The following is a 15,190-nucleotide window of genomic DNA, read 5'->3' as shown; positions in this document are numbered from 1 at the left end:
GGCTCCTAGCCAGGATGACTCTGCTCTGCCTCCACAGAGGCAGCGATGCTTTTTCCAGTTGCTGGAAATGGCAGGAGAACTTTTCTGCTTGAATGCTGCTTGCAGGTTTCCCAAAGAGGCACCTAGAACAGGACGCTCGGCTAGAGGGGTCACTGGCTGGGTCCACAGACTCTTCTTACATTCTCAACTTTCCTCGGCTGCAAGCCAGGGCTCGGCTCTACTGCGTGTGCCGCTTGACCCATCATCACATGCCACGGCCACCAGGTCACAGAGGCCAGAGGAGCCCCAGCTGTGGCCCAGCACAGCCCCATGCCAGCCTTGGGCAGGTCCTTGGCTAGTTGGGCTGCTGGACCTCAGAGAGACTGATGTGGTTCTGCCTCGGATTCTGTGCTGCTCCCGTGGTCCCCCTGAGGCTTCCTGATTCAGGAGCTACAACAAGGCACACTTGGCCTCTTTCTCATAACTCACAGCATCTCCTCGGAGCCAGAGCTCAGGGAAGGTTTGTTCTGGAAGCTGCTAGCCAAGCCCATCTTCTGCACCCACTGCCTGGCAGGGTCTCCGCCTGGGTCTTTCCAAGCCCTTCCTGAAGGTCTCCTGGCTGAAGCCAGGACCTCCCTGCATGCAAAGCTCCAGCTCCCACTGAGCTCAGGCCCACCCCAAACCTGTTTCCCACCCGCCTGGCCTGAGGCTACAGAACAGGTTTCCACCCGCCCCCGCCCCATCCTTTGCAGCATTAGGGGTTCTGGTCTTTTCAAAAGAGGGAATTGTTTCGGAAGGGTGAGGGGCGGGAGACCTACTTCAGCTCAGACATCCTGCGCTTTCCTTCTGGATATTTGCTCTTCTCATCTTTTCCCCTGGCCAAATCAGCTCCCCAGACGCTGTCATACGCAGCCCCCCTAAATCATAAACATACATTTATTGGAGGTTTCCCCAGGAGAGCAGCTCTGCCCAGCCACACTCTCCAGCCACGGCCAGCGGGGGGGGGGGGGGGGCGATTGTGGGGGGATGGGTGCCATGCACCCTCTCCTGAGTTGGCAGGATGTGGGGGGGGTGTCTGAGGAAGAGAGCGCTGGGAAAGTTCTAAGAAAGGGAAAGTCAGTTGGTGGCAGTTGGAGGGAGAGGGAGGCCAGGAGAGACTGGAGGGAGGAGGAAGAGGAAGACAGGAAGGACCCAAAAGGGGGCTTGCAAGACACGGGAACTATTCATGGCGCCACTGTTACATAATGAGGGTGTTTTGAAAGCCATTTAAGGTCTGGTTCATGTGTGCTATCGACTGCTTGCATTTAAACTGTTTTAAACCACAGCACAAAGAAATATAGGTAAGCTTTCCTTGGAATAAAGATCACTGGGCAGCCTTGAATCTCTCCCCCCCCCCAACTGACGGCTGTTGGCTTCACACAAAACTCGTGGTTTCCTATTGGGCCGCTCTCCTGCAAGAAATAAGTTTGGGGTGAGGGGTGGGTGAGAGATAAACCTCGCAGGAGCAGCCAAGCCCCACTTTCCCTCCTGCATGAAAGGGGCGGACCAATTTCCAAACATCTCTTGGCCAGGGCGAGCGAAGGGGGACTTTGCGTGGACAAGTCAAAGCCTTTCAGAGGAGGAATCAGCAGGCAATGATCTGGCAGGTTGCACAATTTCCTCCCTTCTTGCTTAAGCTGCCCATTGAGCACAAAACGAGAAATTCAGCCTCCCCACCCCCTCCCGAAACACACAAACCAAAATGCAGTGCCGGAGTTCATCTTGAATCACAGGACGGGGAGGGGGGGAGCCCCGAAAGCCCCCCAAGCCAGGCCACGAGCAGGAAGCCACTTTGCTCAAAGCCACAGAACAGCCCTGGGGAGAGATTCCCCTTCTTTACTTCTCAAAGGTCCAGCCCCCCTCTCGGACGTGGTCCTTGCACTTCCCCGCCCCAAAGAGCCAGAGGAGAAGTGAGAGGTGAAAGGGACAGAGGCCGGGCTCTCTGGCTGGGCCACAAACCTCCTTCCACTTCCCCTTTCCCTGCACATGTGGCAGGCTGGAGACGCAGAAGCCCTGGTTGGGCGTTAGCTTCACACGAGGGCAGTGGCGTAGCGTGGGGGGTGCAGGGGGGGCCGGCCGCACCGGGCGCAACATCTGGGGTTAGGGCAAATCCACGGGTTAGGGGGCGCAAATCCACGGGTTAGGGGGCGCAAATTACTTGCCTTGCCCCGGGTGCTGACAACCCACGCTACGCCACTGCACGAGGGAGAAGGGCAAAGGGGGGGGGGGCAAAGCGTTGGAGCTCCGTCCCCCTTGCTGCTTCAGAGAGGGCAGTGTTCCTGCTGCACCCACAGCCTGGAGAGGAAACCTCTGCAGCAAGGAGGCTGCTGGGCTCGTGCAGAAGCTGCCCCATCACACCGGGAGGACGGAGCGAAGGATGGGGACAGAGCCAGCGCTTCCACACTCAAGGCCACGCTCCGTGGCAGCTCAGCTCTGCCTGCTTATTAACAGTGCCAGATTACCAAACAGGCAGAGGAGGCCTCGGCTGATGGGCGCCGCAGCAACGGATCAAAACAATATTGATTTGGTCTTGAAAGAAAATTTTAAAAATTAGGAGATGATTTGGGAGGAGGTCCCTGAGATTTCAACTGCCTGGGGGCCTCCACAGGGTTTAATTGGGCAGGGATTGGGAGAGGCAGCCCAGATGCCGGAAACCACAGGAGGGGCTGCTTGAGGGTGCCCCCTTGGGGCCTCTGACTGGCCACTGAGAGAACAGATTCCTCCACTGCAGGGGGCTGGACTAGATGACCCTCAGGATCCCTTCCAAAGCGACAATTCCATGATTCCATGAATTGCAAGGAGCTCTTTCCCCAGGCCAAAGCGACTGGACCAAGGCCGGTGTCCCGTGTACATCTCTGCAACCCACAAATCTGATCTCTCCGGGAGAGAAACCCCCTGCCCCTCCACCCCTTGTGGGAAGGGGCTGCCTACCCAGCCTCCCGGGCACATGGCCTGGGCTCCGCGCTCCAGGCAGGGAGCTGTAACCAGACGCCCGGCAGGCGCAGGCTCTGCTCTGCCGCTGGAGAGACGGGTGGATGGAGCGCCAGGCGGCAGCTGAGTCTGCAGGGCATCCGGGCAAGAGCCAAGGAACTGTGCCCACCGCAAGAGTCCAGCTCGCTTACCTTCCAGCCGCTTCTTCTGGCCGGACCCCAATCCGAAGAGCGGCATCCCGGCAGATCCTTTCAGCAGTCTGCTCTGGAGTTCCTGCAGAGGGAGAGAAAGAAGGATCTTGACTCCAAGGCCGCCTCTTGCCTCTCCAGCCAGGTGGCTCAGCCCTATTTCTGAGGAAGCAGGCACAGTTCAGGGGGCAGGTACGGTTACAGCACCACGAGGAGGAGGAGGAGGAGGAGGAGGAAGAGGAGGAGGAAAGTGGCCGCCTTGCTGCTGCTCACCTGTGCTACTCACTTTGCCTCGCAGCAGGTGACACTGTGCTCCAGCCCACCTGGGGGCCTGTTGCTCACCTGTCCTGCTGCCCAGGTGTTCAGCGTGGAGAGGCAGGAGGGGCAAAGCAACACCCTCCCGGGCTCCCCAAAAGGGCAGGGCAGCCGTACGAGGGCAAGAACAACACTAGGAACCCCCTGACTAGAGACATCAGGCAGGTGCCCTCAATGAACCCTTTTGGACATTTTTGCTTAGGCAAGCCTGTCAAGAGATTCAGAAGGCCAGTGCAATTTTTAACCTGCTTTGAGTCTGTTGCTGCTTTAACTTTTCAGAAGTCTTAAATCGTTGTTGCCAATTCTTATGATAATTTTAGCATTTTGTCCTTTCCGTAAACTAATTTGAGGGTTTTTTTTAAACAATCAAACTGTATAAATTTTATGAATTTTTTAAAAAAGTGAATAGGTCGAGAGATAACTGTCCTGAAATGCAGTGGATCAGCCTTCCAAGCAATATGATGCTGAGAGAAACCCTCCCCCCTCACCAACATGGAGGGATCTGTTTTGCCTGTTGCCGGGAGCTCCTTGTGGGGAAGGAGCAGAAAGCAGCAGGGGCAGCAGAGGCAGCTGCCAGCACCTTGCCTGCCCCCAGTCCGCCTGAAGGCCCCTGCAACTCCTACAGCAGGACCCGGCCCCACATGCCTGCCTGAGATCCTTAGGGGGTTGAAAGAGGCGAAAGGCAGTTGCACCCCAGGGGGAAAGAGGGAGGTGGGTGGTCCACAAGGCAAGCAGCTGTTGCAAGGAAGAGCTCCATCTGCAGATCACAGGGAGAAGCCAAATCTCAGGTTGCCAGGAGCCTCCTGGGCAGCACCTGAAATCCTTGAACTGCAGAGTTGGAAGGGACCCCCAAAGGCCATCCAGCCCAACCCCCTGAAATGCAGGAATCTCAGCTCAAGCATCCCTGACAGACGACTGCCCAACCTCTGCTTGAAAACCTCCAGCGGAAGCAGAGCCCACCCTTTCCAAGGGAGTCCAGTCTGCCTCGCAAGCTACTAGCCCTCAAGGAACACCAAGCAGCCACGTCAGGGCAGACGGGGTGTGTGCTGCTAGGCGTCCTTTGCTCCTCTCCTCTCCCTTCCCCTCCTTTCCTCTGTCCTCTTAGTCTTCCCACCTTCCCTGCCCCTGCCATAATTGGGGGGTGGGGGGACAGGGGCCCCTCACCTGATCCCAGGACCAAGCAACCATCAGATACAGAGACCCCAAGAGGAGGGAGGAGGAGACAGCCACTGGCAGAGCTCAACTGAGGCTTCCTCATCGACAGTTTAAAGGCAAATGGGATCTCGCCTCCATCCTGGGGCAAATGGCCTCGGTGGGGAGGGGTCTCTGGACCAGGGCAGCGGCAAAGCCTTCTGTCTCCCTGCCCCACCCTGCAAGAGCTGCCCTCCCTCCAGCTACAGGTCTTCGTCTAGTGTTTTAACTCCGTTATACGGTTACCTGCCCTGAGAGGTGCCAAGTAACCAGAGCCGACCAGGCGTCTGCCACCCCTTCCGAGACAACCATCTGCAGTAACAGGAGAGCCCAGCAATTAAGGGCCATACCACTCCCCTCCAGTGCGCAGGGATTGTTCCTCTGCAGAAACAGAGAGAGGGGGAAGAATAGGCAGCCGGGGCCCGAAACAGATTTGCACAACGGCCGCGATGTTGCCGCTAATGGCGCTTTAGGATGTGGTGGCAACTAGCCCTGCTCGGCTCCAGCAGGGAGGGAAGCCCCCAGAGATCTTGCGGAGGCCAGAACCAGACCTGTCCGGAAGGCCTAATAATAATAATAATTTTTATTTATACCCCACCCTCCCCAGCCAAGACCAGGCTCAGGGCGGCTAACACCAGGTATAAAAACAATTGATTAAAATACAACTTAAAAACAAGATTAAATACAACATCAAAATGCAGCTCATTTCAGTAGAAACTCAAATCAAAAACATTTTGGGGATGAAAACGTCAAATCTTCACCAAGGCCAACTATCCAGACTGGTCCTACGTGGGCCAGAAAAAAGCCAGGGAAGTCCCCAAATAGGAGTTCCATCACAGAAGGAGAAAGGAAAAAGGAAAGTTTTGCTTTGCTTCTGGAAGGGATTGCAAACCACATTCCGGACACATGACGGGAAGCAAGCTAGGGCACAGACCTTCGGGAGCAGGGCAAGAGTGCAAGGACATCCGGGGAGAGCTGGTCCTTGACTCTTCACAGTAGCAAGAGGGATGCAGCCTGTACTGTTTTCCAGGGCCTGCTAAAACATTGCTATGAATTTGCTTGGACACCTCCCCCTCCTGATTCCTGGGTACCAGACACTGGATTGAGCATGTTAAAATCAACCCAAGCTGGCCACTCCTGTTCAGGAGATCACCTGGGAGGGGCTCTTAAGCCCTAGAAAACTGGACTCTTAGGAGAAAGGGGCAGGGAGAGAGGAGAGGAGGTTGCTGAGGACCCTCGTAGCATTCAGGGTGTTGGAGATGAGCAGGGAGGGCCAACAGATTTGGCTGTGCCTCATTGACTGAGAGGACACCTTGATTTAGAAGGCCTCTTGCAAGAGGGGAAAGGAAAGCAAATGTCTTCAGTTTGAAGATTAGTTTTGATCGGTAGTTGAATTAAGAGGAGGTATATTTTAGATATATTTATGAGACGTCCACTGCTTTGGGATTGAGATAAACAGTGTATAAACAACCCATTTGCTTAAGAACCAAACTACATTTTAAATGTTCTGTTTCAAAGAGCAAAACTCATTCCCTTTATTCACACAAACCAGCCGAAGCCATTCCCAAGTGAGATCAGTCAGTCAGTAGCTCAGAGGGAAATGGTTAGCGGTCTCTGTGATGAACAGGAGCGGTTTTTGTGATGCTCAATAGACTAAATGAGAGATTCCATTTCTGTCAGTGGTTTTTTTAAAAACACTTCATTTGAAATGTTTTGATAAATTGTTTCATTCCTTGGTCTAGCCTTGCTGCATCTCTCATACACATTAGGATGAAGAAATAATAAATTATCTAGTTGAGCGACATCTGCCTGGGAGCATCGTGGAACGTCTCCTTTTTTGGAGATCGCACCACTGTCCAGGGTCGGCTCCAGCTCTGGTCGCGTCACCAAATCTATTTTTAATTTTCCGTTTTGCACATCTTTTTTGCCGAAAGAAGACTCTCATGCACTTTCCAAGATGTCCTTCCAAGCATTTTGAACACTGGCAGCTCCAGCAAATATTCTGTTCCATTTGCTGCGGTAAGACTATAATTTTGGCAGAACCAAAAACCAGCAGGCCAGAAATCCAGGTCAGTTAAAAAATAAGTAGGAGTGGAGGCCGAATAAGCAGCATTTCCGGCCGCATAGAGCTGTGTGGATCTCTGCCAGAGAAATGATACATGTTACACCTCTTTAGGCAGGGACACTTCTGACCCTAAACTTCTGCTGCCCTGCAGGATATCTTGAGGAGAAGAAGGGCTTCAGGAAGCCCAGCACAAATCCGAAGTGGAGTCCCTAAGGCAGTTGGGTGGCACCTTGAATGCCTCCTCCTGGCAACTCTGGCAGCCAAGCTGGTGCCCAACATCTCCCTCTGCTTCCCTGAGGACCACATGAGGGAGGGGGGCGAAAGGGGGTCTTGTCATCTGGGCAGCCCAGGCCCTCCAGACACACTGCCTGGGCTTGCACCCCAAGGAGGTCACTTTGGTGCTGCCAGCGCAGCTGTTTGACTTCACCCCAGAGGTGCTCTCCACTGTCTTCCAAGACAGGAACGGCTAAGGGAGCTGGGCATGTTTAGCCTGGAGAAGAGGAGGTTAAGGGGTGATATGATAGCCATGTTCAAATATATAAAAGGAGGAGGGAGAAAGGTTGTTTTCTGCTGCTCCAGAGAAGCGGACACGGAGCAATGGATCCAAACTACAAGAAAGAAGTTTCCACCTAAACATTAGGAAGAACTTCCTGACAGTAAGAGCTGTTTGACAGTGGAATTTGCTGCCAAGGAGTGTGGTGGAGTCTCCTTCTTTGGAGGTCTTTAAGCAGAGGCTTGACAACCATATGTCAGGAGTGCTCTGATGGTGTTTCCTGCTTGGCAGGGGGTTGGACTCGATGGCCCTTGTGGTCTATTCCAACTCTAGGATTCTATGATTCTAGGCAGATGCCAACAATATTATTCATTAAATTTGTTCATCTTGCCCAGGACAACCCAAAGTGACTTAGCGTCCCACCCACTTCCAAAAGGCCAAAGGCCAGGTTACGGAGGGAAGTTTTTGCCTGGCACCTAAAGATATATAACGGAAGCACCAGGTGAGCCTTCCTGGGAACAGCAGCCCAGAAGCAGGAAGGAGTCAAGGAATTATAAGGCTTCTCCTTTGGCCTGGAAGGGGGAGGCAACAAGCGCTGCTTTGGGCTGCCTGGGAATTGTCAGACAGTGAGGAAGGGGAAGAGGAATCGAGAGAGAAAATGAGGCCCCTTCACTTTCTGACTTGGAGAGGCTGTTTTGGTTCTGGCTGTGGCTGCCAGAGAGAGGAGAAAGGCTCCCTTCCAACCAGGAGCTTTTGATGGAAAGTTGCCTGCTGCATTACGAGGAACTTTCTCTTTGACAGCGGACGGCTCTCCCTTGAAAGGTTTTAAGTAGAGGTCACCTGTCAGGGATGTTTGGGCTGCAAATCCTGCATTGCTGGGGGTTGGGCTAGATGACCCTCAGAGGTCCCTTTCGACTCTATGACTCGATGATTCCCCTCGTGGCCCCAGAAATAGGAAAGCATTTGGGTAACATGCAAACTCACATTGTCAGTCAGATCAAAGGCAAATGACTGAAACAGGTGGGCAGACCTCGTGCGGACTTGGCTTCACCAGCCAGGATGCAGGTGCACAAAAAGGAAACACGCACACACAAACCTCTGATCTGAGGAGGCCTGGGATTAAAGCAAGGCTCTGCCTTTTGTCCAGTCCCTCAGCTTTGGGCTTCTAGCCACATTTTTCTTCCCCAACTTGGCCAAAGCTCCACTGCCTTGTCAACCCAGAAGAGTAATTTGGGGAGGGGGGTAGCTCCCCTCGCTGGCTGGAACTGCCAAGCAGAAGCCTGTCTCTTCCCAGGGGCCTTCCAGGACCTTCATCCCGACCCCAGGGCATCCCCCTCCCAGACAGGCCTCCTGATCCAGGGGCCCCACGAGGCTCCCCTCCTGCTCTCCCTGCCAGGGAAGACCCGGGATCCTGGCCGCATAGCAAGAGCAAAATCAAGGGGAGCAGAGCAGCACCCACAACAGCCAGCAAAAGCCGACTCACTTTTCTGCTACATACCAACCCGCATCAGCGCTAGACTGTCAGTGAGTCCTGCTCGTAAAAACTCCTTTGCAGTTCCAAGCAGGGAAACCTGCATCCGTCAGAACATACCAAGGGCTCAGGAGGAGACCTGCGGCCACCACATGCCCAGCTGAACCCAGGCCAGGAACCTGGCTGCGCCTCCGGCCTGCCTTGGACCAACATACCCTGCTCTCCGCAGGAGGGTGGGCTTCCCTGTCGCTCCTTTGCCTTGACGCCAAGACCCTCTGCAGGAGCCCAAACATGTCCCGTGGCATTTCCTTTGCCCCAGAGTGGAGAGAGGTTCTGCAAAGGAGACGGGGCACAGCTCCACAGCCTGACCCCCCAGCAAAGCTCCTAGATTTGCTCCGGCTCTGACGCCCTCCTGGAAAGGAGGCGTGGGAAGAGAGATGCCCAAGCGGCAGCTCCTCCTCCTCCTCCTCCTCTCAGACAGCAGCTGGGCCACATCTGGGGCTGACAGGAAGGCAAACAAGTCACCCCAGGAGCTCCCATCTTACCCTGCAAGGCGTCGCCTCCCAGCAGCCGGGCTGCTCACTTCCTCCGCCTCCATGGGCCTTTGCAACTTCCAGATGTGTCAGGCGCTCCACACACCCCTAGTCCAAACCTGACTCTGCGCAGCGTGGAGCCAGTTGTGGGGAGGGGAGCAGAGAGGGGGCACAGCTATGGGGAACAGGAGGCACCCCAGACCTGCCGATTGGAGGGGCTCAGAGCCAGGCAAAGGCCGCCCAGCTCTTCCAGGTCCCGGGCAGAGGAGTTGGGCTCTGCAGAGTTTCCTCCTCCTCCTCCTCTTTGCTCCACTCTGTGGTCTGGGCCTGGGGCCAAAGGCTTCTGTCAGGGCCCCCCCTCCCCGCCGCTTCCTGTAGATAGGGAAAGGGTGCTTGCTTCCGTAAAGCAGCTGCAAGGCTTTGAGGGAAGCCAAGGACCCGGGCAGGCGAGGAGCCTGGAGCAGAAGGACCAAGAGGGAGGGGGGCTCAGGGAGCTGGTGCCAACGGAAGGGCATCCAAAGGAGCCAGCAGCCACTCTGGGAAGCAGCAAAGAGCCACTGAAATGACCCAGGGCTGAAGGGGCTCCCCGAAAGGAAAGGGGGCAGCACTTGGGACTTTTCAGTCTAGAGAAAAGGCAACGGAGAGGCAACAAGATAGAAGTTTATATCCTGATGCCTGGCCTTGAGAAAGGGGACAGAGAAACCTTCTTCTTCTCCAACTCTCCTAGCAAGAGGGCTTCCACTGAAGCAGAAGGTTTGGAGATTCAGCCCGGATCAAAGACAGTCCTTCTTCATGCAGTGCAGAGTTAAACTGAGGAACTCCCTCCTGCAGCAGACCCCTGTTTTCCAGGGACGTCCCTGATTTAGAGAAGACGTCCCGGTTTCTGGTCTGAGCCTGGATCGCCCTGCTTTTCCTGAAGATGTCCCTATTTTCGTTGGAGAAATGTTGGAGGGTGTGGAGTTATCCAAACCCTGAGCCATCCGAAGGCAATACTGTATAGGGAAGTTTTTTCAAAAATGCTTAATGGTTTTATATATGTTGGAAGCTGCCCAGAGTGGCTGGGGCAGCCCAGTGTGATGTGTGGGGTTTAAAGAGTAAAATCACCATTATGGGATGGGACTTCCCTAATTTCATCAGAGAAATGTTGGAGGCTTTGCTGCAGGGGCAGGGATGGCCACCAGGTTGGCCAGTTATAAAAGAGGATGAGAGAGATTCACGGAGGAGGAGAGGGTTGTTGATGACTACTAGCCCTGATGGGCCTCCACAGCTGGAGGCAGCCAGGCTTCTCAACGCCAGTGGCTGGAAACTGCAGGAAGGGGAGCTGCTCTTGGGCTCAGATCCTGCCTGTGGCATCTGCTTGGCCCGGTGAGAACAAGATGTTGGACTGGACGGGCCACTGGTCTGATGCAGCCGACTCTCCTTGTGTCCCGTGCTGGGTCTGGCTGCCTGTCTCCCTCCCCCGGGTCTGGCTGCTGCGCTGGGCTTCTCCTTGGGGGCCCTGAAGCCTCACGAGGAGCCGGGGCTACACCCCCCCCCCCGACAAGCCCCCTCCATCGTTTTATTTGAGGCACCTGAAAGAGGAGTCAAGAGGCAGCCAAGCCTACCAAAGCACATTTTCTGCCCCCTCCCTCTCAGATCAGTTGCGATGCATGGAGAGTACAGGGTTCAAAATTAGCCAGGCGCCAGTGTGATAGGAATTTTGAGGTCTTAGATATTTGTGAAATGTTCATAAGTGTACCAACCAAGCACGTACATAGATCAGCACAGGAAGACCAACCTGGAACCATTTTTTATTCCCAAACTGTCTCAAACTGACCAAATGCAAGGTCAAAGGAAAATGGAAAAGCCTCCCCATTGTCTCTTCCTTCACAAATCCTGTCTTAAGGGTATATGTCTGTCTGTGTTTGAATAGGGTGAGCCTGTGACCTGACTCAGGAACTATTTATCATTACTAAGTATTTATCATTACAAGACTGGCCAGGCTCCCCAGGGATCCAATCAAGTGACCATTAAACAGGTAACCTGTCAGACGAGATAAACAAGTCACTCAGATTTCTGTTGTAGACCACCTTTTCTGTGATGTAGGAATGATGTATCGGGGGGGGGTGGTCTTGAGCTACACCCCTTCTGTGATGTATGTATGATGTTTCTAGGGGGTGGTCTTGGACTCCAGGGAGGGAATTTAAATTGTCTATATAAGGGCGGGCTCACCTGGGTTCTGGGTCCTCCTCCTTTCCTGTTGCAACAGATCAATAAAGATCAGGCTTACTAGCTGCTTTGCTTCTCGATATTCTCTGGTTGGCCTCTGTCATTTTCTCCTACCAATAGGGAACCCAAGTAAGGACTTTGGATGGGCTCTAGATGGGCACCAGGTGCACTTTGCACCCATCGGCCACTAGGAGGTGCCACGCCAGGTGTGGAAGGAGCCTTCTTTTCAGCCTGTGCCACATTTGGGGGGAGGGGCATGGTGCCATGCTCTAAGCAGCACCTGGTCGGCTTCAAGGCCAGGCTTGCGCCACTTGCGCTCGCCTTCCCCTGGCTTCCTTCATAGCCTGAGGCTCCCCAGGACCTCCTGCACACCCCCAGGTCCCCCCCAAAGTCAGCTTCAGGCAATATTCTGCTGCCCGGGAGCAAGCAAGAGCCCCAAAGGCAATCCAGTTCCACAACTGCCATTCAATCTGGCCTTGTGCGCCACTCGAGAGGGTCGAGCCCCAGAGCAGTGGCATCGTATTCTGCCAGGGTCACTTGGGGGCCAGGAAACTTTTACGCTGGCAAATGTTACCAGCTGCGAGGACAAAGGCCTGAGCCCCTAGGAAGCCTTCGCTAGCAGAATCAACTGTAAGATGAGGGCCAGCGTGGTGCAGGAGTGAGAGTGTCAGACTAGGACCTTGGAGAGCTGGGTTCAAATCCTCACTCAGCCATGAAGCTCACCGGGTGGCCTTTAGGCCAGTCACTGCCTCTCAGCCTAACCTACCTGGGGGGGGGGGTTGTTGTGAGGATAATATGGTGAGGGCAAGAGCCGGCCCCACCACCTTGAGCTTCCTGGAGGAATGGCAGGAGATAAAGGAGGCGTAAATCAAAGAGATGGTGCTTCTGCAGAGGAAGAAGCAGCTCAGGAAAAATGGGAGCAAGATGTAGGAGAGACAGTTGCCTGGAACTGGTCATGAGCCTTCAGAGCTGAGGGGGGGGGGAGAGAGATGGGGCACCTCTGTCATTGTGAAGCTTTGCCTACCAAAGGAGGAAGAGGAGCAGGAGCCCCTACAAAGTGGAGCTGGCCAGAAAACCACCCTGGTCACAAGCTCAGCTCCAGAAGAAACCTGCTCCTCAAACTCCGGGTGGACGCCCACAGGGTGCAGCAGCGCAACAGTTCACCAGCCAGAGGCGGTCTTGGCTGCAGGAGCTCAGAGCTGTGGTGCAGCGCATGAATGACGCTCCGTCAGCCTGAGAGCTGTGCTTCCAGGCACAATGGAAAGAGCTGGCTTTGGCCATCCAAGTCCGATGGGATTTGGGGCCTGGTAATGGGACAGACCAAAGGGACGCGGGTGGCGCTGTGGGTTAAAGCCTCAGCACCTAGGACTTGCCGATCGAAAGGTCGGTGGTTCGAATCCCCGCGGCGGGGTGCGCTCCCGTCGTTCGGTCCCAGCGCCTGCCAACCTAGCAGTTCGAAAGCACCCCTGGGTGCAAGTAGATAAATAGGGACCGCTTACTGGCGGGAAGGTAAACGGCGTTTCTGTGTGCTGCGCTGGTGCTGGCTCGCCAGAGCAGCGATGTCATGCTGGCCACGTGACCCGGAAGTGTCTGCGGACAGCGCTGGCTCCCGGCCTTTAGAGTGAGATGAGCGCACAACCCTAGAGTCTGTCAAGACTGGCCCGTACGGGCAGGGGTACCTTTACCTTTACCTTTAATGGGACAGACCAGCTACTCCCATAGGAACCTTCCTGGGGGTTAAGCCCATTGGCAGCAGACTCCTTTCTTTGCAAACCCCGCCCACAGTGGAGCGGCAGATGTCAAGCCAGCGCAGGGGCTTTTATGTGGTGACACCCTCACCAAAAAAAAGTTCACCTGCCACCCGCTCTGCTTAGTTTCAGGTGCCAAGGTATAACCATCGGGGTTTTTTACACATGGCTTGAACCATAAAACAGCCCTGTTTTATGCTGTTACTTGATTTTTATCATTAGTGGGAGTCATCTTTATTGCACCTCGGGTTTCGGGCTGATTCCTTCTGCTGCTTTTATTTGCTGCTGGTGCGGTTCCAGCGTTTTGTTATTTTTGTTGAAATGAATTCAACCTTTTTATTGTCTTGTTCAGCGCAAAGATGGAATGTGAACATCATGTTCAATAAAGAAAAGGAAGCAATGGGGGAAAATGGGGCCAAGTCTCACTGGCCTGGGAATAGGAGGGTCTTTGCAACGGATGGAAGGTGAACGATTGTCGTGGGGGAAGGGAGAAAAGGGAGGGAATCCAGGCTGAGGGGTGCTGGGGACCGGCCCCTGCACCTGTTTGCAAGCCCAGGAGTGAACCCTGCAATGTGTAAAGAGGAACTGAATGAGCCCCTGAACCAGCCTGGCGTGTGAGTCCCCACACCATTAGGGGAGGCTCCAGGTGAGAGAGAAGAACAGGGGATTATTGGGTGGCCAGGACAGACAGGTCAATGGGCACTGAGGCCCCTTCCCCCTCCAGAGGCCATCAAGTGACCAGACTTACCCAGCCACTCGCAGGCACTCCTGTTTTCCTCCGTAGTCGTCCAACAGGGCAAGCACAAGACGATTCCCGGCTGCAACCATATAACCATTCCCGTTCCTCTGAAACTCAGGCATGCATGCAGCCCCCAATGGGTGCAGCCAGAAGTCCTGTCGAGAATCCGTTAAATGCCCCCAACCCTGCCCAGTAGACCCCAGTAGCGCCTGCCGTGATCCTGGCAGCAGCACAGCTCAGGAGCACCTAGGCGGGCGCTGCAGGTGGGCAGAGAGAGCAGAGAGGGTTGGCCAACTTCCTGCACCTGAGGGCGGGAGATGGCACTGAGCAGCACTGAGCAAATAGAAGCCTTTGATCGTTGGACTTGCCACTGAACACAGGGCTGTTGCTCAGGGCTCCTGCGCAATCCACAGAGCTCCCTCGGCTGCAGCCCCGTGAAAAGCTCATCCCCCTCATGCGCAAGTGAGAGGAGCAGAGCTGGGGCGAGCGCCAGACCACATTCATCGGATCCCCCGCCAAAAGCGAGTGGACGAAAAGTTGGGCAGGTCCAGAGAAGAGGGCTGGTAAAGCAGCAAGCATTCAGGTGTCATGAGCTTCTTTAAGCCTGGATAGGAGGAGCAGGTGGAAGTGTCTGAAGAAAGTCCTTCTTTGCGGAGTTAAACTATGGAACTCCCTCCCACTGGAGGGATGGCCAACAACTTGGGTGGCTTCAAAAGAGGGTTTGACAACTTCACGGAGGAGGAGAGGGCTCTGCTCCAATTCCTCAGCGATGCTTCAGAATACTGTAGGGGCATTATTGCAGTCAAACCGACAAGTCATGCTTTGGGCAGATGGGAACATGAAGAGTCTGAGGCTCACAGAGCTTTCCTGTCACATTTGCTAGAGAGAACTCTGTGAGATGACTTTGTCTTTCTTCGCCACGCTTCCAAGCTGACCGCACAGGCATGCCTGAGCTCTGCAGCTCAGACGCCATTTGCGAACTTACATTTTTCCTTTTGCAACTTAGACAGCAGTTATAGCCCTGCCTTCATTTTGCTGCTGTAATGGCCGCTTCTAGACCCTGTAAGTAAATGCTCCTTATGTTCTTATGAGGGCACAGCCAGTGTTATTCGTGTTTCGCACTCTGCTCTTGCTGCCAAGTGCCCCAGAGTCTGTCCGCCTGGAATCAACAAAAAGGGATCTGTTTCTCTCCAATAGCTGCTTCAGACAGGCTGTTGTTATCTGGAGAGGGAACTGAGAAATGGGAAGGTTCTTTGCCACTGCATTGTATTGGACTTGTGGGAAACAGAT

At 54.5% G+C, this 15,190-nt stretch overlaps 1 protein-coding gene across 5 annotated transcripts in view; it reads right to left on the bottom strand.

Moving 5' to 3' along the window:
• Positions 1-14,152, bottom strand: part of LOC308597122 (phospholipid-transporting ATPase ID-like) — a 75,693-nt gene extending 61,541 nt beyond the window's left edge. Inside the window, exons 1-3 of one of the 5 annotated variants that reach the window (XM_081212678.1) lie at positions 9,218-9,493; positions 3,141-3,222; positions 798-896 (exon numbers count right to left, since the gene is read on the bottom strand). Coding sequence is in view for 4 of the 5 variants with exons in the window: in XM_081212677.1 (XP_081068803.1) it covers positions 3,141-3,222; positions 8,888-8,977 (172 nt within the window). In the remaining variant the exon portion in view is untranslated. Of the gene's footprint in view, positions 1-797; positions 897-3,140; positions 3,223-8,699; positions 8,835-8,887; positions 9,117-9,217; positions 9,494-13,909 lie in introns of those variants that run through there. The other 4 variants (XM_081212680.1, XM_081212679.1, XM_081212677.1 and 1 more) reach the window with 4 other exon arrangements.
• Between the last annotated feature and the right edge of the window lie 1,038 nt (positions 14,153-15,190).

The sequence above is a fragment of the Podarcis bocagei genome (genome assembly GCF_964188305.1).
Source record: "Podarcis bocagei genome assembly, chromosome: 11".
NCBI lineage: Eukaryota > Metazoa > Chordata > Lepidosauria > Squamata > Lacertidae > Podarcis > Podarcis bocagei.
This window is presented reverse-complemented; position numbering and strand designations above follow the sequence as displayed.